This window comes from Populus euphratica, unplaced genomic scaffold (genome assembly GCF_000495115.2).
Source record: "Populus euphratica unplaced genomic scaffold, PopEup_1.0 scaffold1296.1, whole genome shotgun sequence".
NCBI lineage: Eukaryota > Viridiplantae > Streptophyta > Magnoliopsida > Malpighiales > Salicaceae > Populus > Populus euphratica.
The window spans coordinates 17694-25790 of NW_011501153.1; the positions used below are offsets into that span (position 1 = coordinate 17694).

The 8097-nt window shown below is 35.2% G+C and overlaps 1 protein-coding gene across 1 annotated transcript; it reads right to left on the reverse strand.

Annotated features, from left to right (window-relative positions):
- Positions 1 to 3328: 3328 nt before the first annotated feature.
- LOC105117334 (probable E3 ubiquitin-protein ligase LOG2) lies at positions 3329 to 7809 on the reverse strand. Its single transcript, XM_011014954.1, has 4 exons — positions 6770 to 7809; positions 4738 to 5230; positions 4124 to 4216; positions 3329 to 3998 (listed from the first exon to the last, which is right to left on the reverse strand). Exons 1-4 carry the CDS (start codon positions 7222 to 7224, stop codon positions 3945 to 3947), a joined length of 1095 nt encoding a protein of 364 aa, XP_011013256.1. The 5' UTR covers positions 7225 to 7809; the 3' UTR covers positions 3329 to 3944.
- Positions 7810 to 8097: the final 288 nt, after the last annotated feature.

Consider the following 8097-nt stretch of genomic DNA (forward strand, 5'->3'; position numbering starts at 1 on the left):
ATGTATTTAATTCATAAAAGATTATATAAATTTTTAATAAACTAAAGAAACTCAAACTCCTGATCGAGGAAATTCAAAATCTAACAAGTTGTTAGATAGTTGACGTCATTTTCTGCAACAGATCACCCGCATCTTCAAAGCCTTCGCTTCGCCTCTTGTCTTGCCGATAATTTAGACACCAGTATTTAATATTTGGCTGTTTTCAAGATTAACTTTTCTACCGTTTTTATAAAACGAAACGAAAAATCGTTGCGCAATAACAGGAGTAAGGTGCCGACAACAGATCACTCTGTTGCCATTTTATGCTTTCACAAGCAGATGTCTTATGGACGAAAAGATGCCACAATTCACTCCCCAGCATGAAATGAATGCAATCCTGTCCTAAAAAGTTTATGAAACCAAATTCATGGTTTGCGTGGTATTCTTTCGATATCTATCATTCAAGTTGAGAATGCTTTTTGCTGCATATTAATTTTGAGGGCATAATTTTTCAGGTTTTAATACTTCAACCAAGAATTACATCATAACATATTTTTCTGTTATTTCTCAAAATTTACCTTTTCCTTGTTAAAAATAAAAAATAGCAACCCTTTCCTTGTTAAAAAAAATAAAAAATAACAACTAAAATATTAGTAATGACTTAGAAATGTTCTAGATATACACAGAAGAATCAAGTTGAAGTTTCAAACAAAATTAAATTTGAAGCCTAATCATACTTTATTGCATTAAAGACTAGAGAGACAAAATGAATTCAAGGTCAAATTAAATAATTATTAGATAAATTTGTATAAAAATAAACTTAATAAGAATTAATTTAGATCAAATTAAAGTATTTAATTAAGTATAATTAATTTTATTATACTTAATTATAAGTTAAAATGTTCAAATTAATTTTATTAGCGACTTAATTGGTGAAACATTGAGTTTGAAAGCCCAATTTAAGCTAAATTGAGAAGATTGGAATCTTAGAGAACAAACTTAATTTTTACAAAATTAATTGATTGAAATTAAGGGTAAAAATGCATAAACAATCAAAGTTTAAGGTTAATTAGGGCTCAAATCAAAGAAATCCACAGTCAATAATATTTTTGAAAAAGACATTGAACTCTAGGTACTCAATTTGGTTGAAAAGAGAAGTGAAATTGAAGAAAAAATAAAATTTAATGGTCAATTAAGGATCAATTTGTCTAAATCCAAAATCAAGGACCAAAATGAAAAGAACACTAAAATTTGGGATTAATTTTGAATTTTAGCAAAGAAAAAATTGCATAAAATTAAAAGTACTAGATCAATTAAGGGTGCAATTATAAGAAAGCAAAAGTTGAATGACTAAATTGAACTTTAATCAAATCCCTAAATTAAAAACCTAAAGCTAAAACGGTACCGTTTTGAAAAAAAAAAAAAACAAATGACAAGTTGTGTAGTTACTATTCATCATCTTCACTTTTCATCCAAAATAGCTACCCAGGTGGCTATTTTTTAAGGACATTGTCTTCTTCCCATTAAATAGTACAAATCATACACTATTAGAATGACTTAACATTATACTACAGCTTATAATAAGTCTTGTCAACAAACTATATTTATAACCATCACAATGCCGTCTTAAACTGGTCAACCAACCAGTCTTTAACAGTCAATTTTCACAGTCCATAATTGCACTTTTAAGCCAACAATTAAAATCTTTCATAGTTGAATCAAGAACCAAGATTTTTCCTTAATAAAAATAAAATGTTCATTTTCACTCTCAATAAATAGCAGTGGACTTCAAGCAATGAACATCAAAAATCAATGTTCAAAATTAGCTAAAAATCAATCTTCTCCTTATTCTCTTTTCTGCCATTACATTCTTCTTCTCCTTCATTCTGCCCTCAGCCACAACGACCTCATCACCAACTCTTCCATCATAGCTCCACTATTAGGAACCAGCCAATCACCCGCATGTCACGAATAGCCACTGCTAACTCCTTTCTCTCTGCCACGATCTTCTCCTCCTCTAGTAACTAACATCAGTCGCCAACTCCTCCACCAACATTGCCACTAGCCTCACGTCGACCTTCCTAACACGACTAATCAGCCACTCCTTTATACCCAGGTAATGTTTTTACCTTCCTTCTCTCTGCTACAATGTCAACCACTACATGCATCACAAGAATTTGTTTTGCATACAAAAGGCAAAAATAATTAACAGTCAGACCATGTGGGCTTTAGACTGGACCCATTTCAGCCTAACTCAAATGGTTGTGTTACGTCGAGTCCAAACATAAAAAAAAAAAAAAAAAGTTGGGTCATTCATTAACCAACCTGAACATGTCAGGCTTGGGCTCCAGGCCTAGCCAATATTAAAAAAAAAATTGTTAGATTGTTAATCGATCTAACCCAACCTAACCAAGTCTAACCTAAATGGTTAGACCGAATCCAAACCACTTAATAAATAAATAATATAATAATATTAAAAAACTTCAAATTTTTCAAAATATATTTTTAAAATATTTATTGTCCTTCACATGCTTTTCACATGCTTTTTCTAAAAGATTTGCATAATATCGAACTATAAACTTATATTTTATAATACAAATCCAATATTAAAAATACTTGATTTTCTCCGAAATTTCCAAAAAAAATATGAAAATGGAATGGTAAACTTTCATTTAAAAAACAGAAATATATTTGGTTTTCATTCATGCAATTAAATTCTAAAAGCTTTTCATACATATTTTCTTAAAAAAAAATTATTTTTATCATATTTAAAAAAATATATAAAATAAATATCATAAACAATTTATAATTATTCGTTAGGGTTTGACTAAAATATAAAAAATCCTTTAACAATTATTTTATTTAATTAATATTAGAAATATTAGAACTTACTTATATCCAAGAAATAAATAAATTTAAACCTTAGAATAATTATAACTTCACCTAATAAGATAAAAACTTCCTCACAAAAAAAAATATACTTTATACCTTAAACAAAATCAACAAACAAAAACACAACTTAAAACAACAATTAAACAACAATATAACATATTTTAAATAAAATACACCAGGAATGATACATTTTTTTCTTGCCCAACCATCACAAACTATTAAATTTTTCAGTTGCAATAATACTAAATAGCAACTCATGAAGTTATATTTATAATTTTATAATTAAACTCAAAACACTTTTTACTACCATACTCTCATACACAAATTATATATCATACTCTCAAACACAAACTATATGCATTTATATTGACTATTAGTTCCATACTTCATCTATAAATAATCAACCCGTAATCAATAATTTTAATGGAGGCTGTTCTTCTCCTGCAGGGGATATTTGTTGGACTATGTAACATTCATATTGCACATTTATTTAATAGTGAAATCCAACTTATTCAATATTTGACTTAACTAGGGTTCTCTGAAGGCAATAAAACATGGCACGTCAATCTAGAATTAAGGTATGAACTCTTATCAAAATTATACTTTCCTATCACAGCACTACGGCGTAGAGTGCTAAAACCCGCCCACTCTTTAACTATTATGGCCACAAGCAAAACTAAGAACGGAGCTAAGACAACCTTGTAACATCATAGGATTTACAAGGAATCCCACACCTTTCCCGAAAATTAAGTATTGCGGTCAGAAGACAACCTGCATCTTGCATCGATCGCATGTTTTGTGGTTGACCGTCATCATATGACAATAATGACCTCATCTCAGCAATCCGCTTGGAAAATACTTCCTATGAACACAACCGAGCACATGCCCAGTGACCAAGCTTCTTTTAATCCAACCCATTCCGAAAGTAGAGCTCCGTGAAGACAGTCTAAAACAACAGTGCTGAGAAACCAAACATATACTATATTTCTTAAAAATTCTGTGAAGCTGCCACTAAAGACTTCCAAATGCAGGCTGGAGGCATTGGCTTGCATATTTGGCACAATGCCGGTATTTTAACCATCCCACATTGCATATTTTCCTGTTTGATTATTGGAGAAGCAGGAAATCTGAAAGGAAAACAAGATGCTGAAGCCAAAAGAAAAAACAGGATCGGAGAAAAGATCGACAAACTACCATACAAATACAAGTGCCAGCAGCAACTCTTTAGTCATTCATCAGGAGTGTTGTTGACCTTTATTTCTAGAAGCCTTTCAACTGGTTGCCGGCAAATGGGGCACCTATTTGTTTGGAACCTCAAAACCTTTGCACAGCCACTGCACATACACTGCAAGGTGGGAGAAAAGAATGGTGAAAAAAAAAAAGAAAGAAAGAATCGGCCAATGTGTCACCAACAAGATATCTACCAGATTTCTGAGTCCAGATTACTTAGATAACCACTGAAATGGAAATTCATCTAGAAGAATTTAGGCCTATCAGATGAAATTCACCTTGGAGATATTCTAAATGCACCAGCAATAATACACACATTCCAGACAGTTCAGTCTTGAACCATCACATGGAACTCGCATGACTTTTAATGAAGCATTTTTTTTGCAAATGCCTGTTGTTGGATATAGACACAAACAGCAGGGAAAGGGTCACGGTCATGCCCGTGGCTATATGATGTTTATGGAAACAGTTTTCTGTAGCTTTCACAACTTAAAAGAACAAAATTCCAAAACGATAAATAGTTTTTGGTTGAAAAGCAATTCCCTAAAATATGAACTGTGGGTGAAGAGCATCACTTCCTTGTATTTCCCCCCCACGCGCGCGCGCGCGCGCACACAGAAGGAGGGAGAAGCTTACCATGTGTCGGCAAGGAAGAACAGTGGTGTCCGGTGGTTCTGACAGGCAAATGACACATTCTTTACCAGGGTCATTTGCATCAACATCACCCTCAACTGAATTTCCAATCCCATATATCTCCTGAAGCTCACATCTTATCCCATTAATCCAGAGGATCTGCTTCATCACCCTCACTTGGTACTCTCCTTTCTCCTTCTCAAATACTGCTTGAGTTAACAGAGAGTTCATAGCTCCAGACATCTGGTTTCCTTCTGTTCCATTATGATTTGCAGGGGATGCCTCTGCCTGTACTGCTAGAGGATAGGCATCCATCTCACCCTTTTGTAACAACTCCTTCCCCTCATACAAGGTGAAATCAATCCCTGTTCCAGAAGGCTGTCTGAACTTCTGGCCCAGACCTTGTGGGAAATTTACTGTCACTGGTGGAAGGTCTGCCTTTGTTGGTGTCAGGACATAATCATCACCTTCTTTCGCAAAGAAAATAATAGTGAGGCTGTATGCAGATCAAAGGAATGCGATTTTTGTAAGGAATTAATACCATATGTTTAATAACAAGAAGTGCCTAGGAGGAAAAAAAAACATTCAGACATTCCCGATAAAATGAATACAAGCCAAAATTCACAGCTTAGTTGGATCAGCATTTATCCCCATGTCTTTCAAAAGAAAGCTCCAAGAAAGCATCCATGATAAATAAATAAATAAGATCACATGACAATGCCAACTAGTAATAAGGAAATGATTCTGAGCAAAGAGATAATTATTTACCATTTCCCTTTGTTTATGAGTTGCTAAAGCTAGATGCTACATGATTATTATGAGAATGTTACCAAGACTTTTTCACTGAACATTCTCCTTTTATAGCACACAATCCAGCTAAAAGAGTGACATATATGGAAATGGTACTTTGTAACTCGACTTCAATTAAACTATTGAAACTCTTACAAACAACATCCAACTAATAAATATTACATTTTTTGGTACTGAGCTTCATATGCCACAATGAACATTAAAGGGATGCAACTTTGTTTTTCTTTGTGTGGATGCCACTCAAAGTAAATGGTTCATCATCCAATAACATCATATCATCAAAAAGGTGTTAAAAAAAAATGTTTTACAAGCTTTCCAACCCTTTAACATGATTGAACAAAATGGATCCTCTCAAAATTCAAAACCCAAATTTCATGGATGCAAGTCTATTTTAACACCGCACCAAGACTGCACCTATTTAGGTGGGTTAGAAGAGTAAAAACCAAATCTATTCATCGGCCATGATTAAATCCCATTTAGCACAAGATATCTGTTGCAATGGTTCACTACAGTCATTTGGTAGTAACCCCAAATTCATCATCTCACCAATTGTCTAACCAATCCCAATTTAAGACAAGATGATGTCCTAAGCAGGCCCAGGGACCTTGATTATGACAATCCTCTGAATTACCCATGAATCCATAACTTGCCCAAAAACAATTAAATTCCAACAAAAGCAACCTCTACTGCTCTTAACGGTAAGTTTCAAATTCAGTTTGTTAAACCATTTCCTTCAAGCAGTCAAATCATCGTACAAATCTCCAGCTATGCTGAACACAAAATCCTTACTTGCATGTAATGCAATCCATAATAAGTTCATTCCTAACGTCAAGCTAGCACTTACTTGCTACCTTTACATCCGTGGAATAACTATAACAATTGAACATTTATTAGAGGGAAGTCACTCCAAGAACAATCCTCAACAATGATGGATAGTAGAAAGTTAAACCAAAGAATCAACGACCAATACTTTATTTTAACTTCACCATCCTCTGATAGAAATTACCAAAGCCAAATCAAGTGCTCATTCAAAATCCTCTCAAGTCAAAGTCTTGCAAGAGTCAAATTACATTTTAAAAGATGTTCCTTCCACAAACAAAACCAGTAATCCTATCAAACAAAGACCAACAAAACCTCTTGAAAAAGTTTTCTTTACATTCAATAATAAAAGCACTACATCAAAACAAAACAAAAACAATTTAAAAAATAAAGCTTTACCCTTTACCTTCCAGCAACAGTAGCATCAAATGTGAAAGTAACAAGATAGCTCCCTGGATTCTCCTCGTCTGGTTCAAGCCTCAAACTCTCCTTCTTCAAATTAAGATCGTTCCTTATAGTGAACGCCTTCTGGTGCTCTACACAAGGAACCGGTTGGCGCATCATTGGGTACCTCCCTCCTACCCAATGAGCCGCTGGTTGGTCCACCCGGTTGCGGTGATCGTACGGAGCTGGCGACTGCATGGGCATCGCGGGTGGATAGTACCCAGGGTACTGATAATATGGTGGGGGGTTAGGGTTAGGGTTAGGGTATTGCGAAGGGTAAGGCGTTGCCGCCGTGAAAACGTAACGGCTGGGCGTGATTTCCGGCTGCGGGGATGCTGGTGGGGGCGGTGGAGGGTGGCTCCGCCGGCTTCCGTGTCTCCTTCGGCCGTTAACGTTGTTGCTGCTGATGTTTCCCATGATGTGGTTTTGGGCTTGACCGTTTCTGTTAAGCTTTTATCTTTTAATTTTTTTCTTGGGGTCAGTCAGTTAAAAAAAAAGAAGAACAAGAACAAGAAGAAAGGGGTGAGAGAAATATCCGGTAATTTTGTCTAGCTGTAACTGACAAAAGCGGATCTGAAAACTTGAACGGTTTAGTTTTTCTTTTTGTCTTGTTCCTTTCTTTCTTTTCTTGTCTGATGGTTACAGAAGGGAAGGTCCTTTGTGAAGAGCGGAGGAACGAAATGGGGGAGAGAAAAGCTAGGAGATATTTATTTGAGCTTTGTTGCGTGTTTATACTAGAACAAGGAGGAGGAGGAGGAGGAGTAGAGGGGATGATTTTGCAACAGGTGAGGGATGGAGGCAGAATCTCTGGGTGGGTGGGTTGGTGGGTGGGTGGGAAGTGGGTGGTGTAATGCGATCGCGTAAAGCTCCACCATTTCTTTATGATTGACGGAGGGAGGGCTACATATTATGCTAAAGCCATTAATTTACTGATCAGTGGATTATTTTTCCACTTCTTTTGTTCGATTTTGTTATTATTTCTGAAATTAAAAAAATAAGTAGTAATTACTCGTTCGGGACTCAATACAGGACATCTTACATTAGTTGCAAGAAATTAATTATTTAACGGTTCTCCTGTTTTTCCAGGACAGCTTCCATTTTATCTCAATTCCTGCAAGAACATTCTCGAAAATGTGGAGAATTAAAAAGAAAAAGACCATACTTGAATTTTTGTTTGCACATACATGTGCTCATGATTGCATTCCTAACATTGAGTGCGTGGGTGGGCCACTTCAAATAATGTACCGGGCAATGGGCATGACTCAGGTCTAGCACGGCAGTTTCTGTTCA

Excerpts from the sequence above, each read along its gene's own strand:
- LOC105117334 (XM_011014954.1), bottom strand. The coding sequence starts at position 7,224 with ATGGGAAACATCAGCAGCAACAACGTTAACGGCCGAAGGAGACACGGA. Across the intron at positions 4,217-4,737 it reads TTCTTCCTTGCCGACACATG|TGTATGTGCAGTGGCTGTGC; the intron begins GTAAGCTTCTCC and ends CCCACCTTGCAG. Across the intron at positions 3,999-4,123 it reads AAAGGCTTCTAGAAATAAAG|ATTTCCTGCTTCTCCAATAA; the intron begins GTCAACAACACT and ends TTTTCCTTTCAG.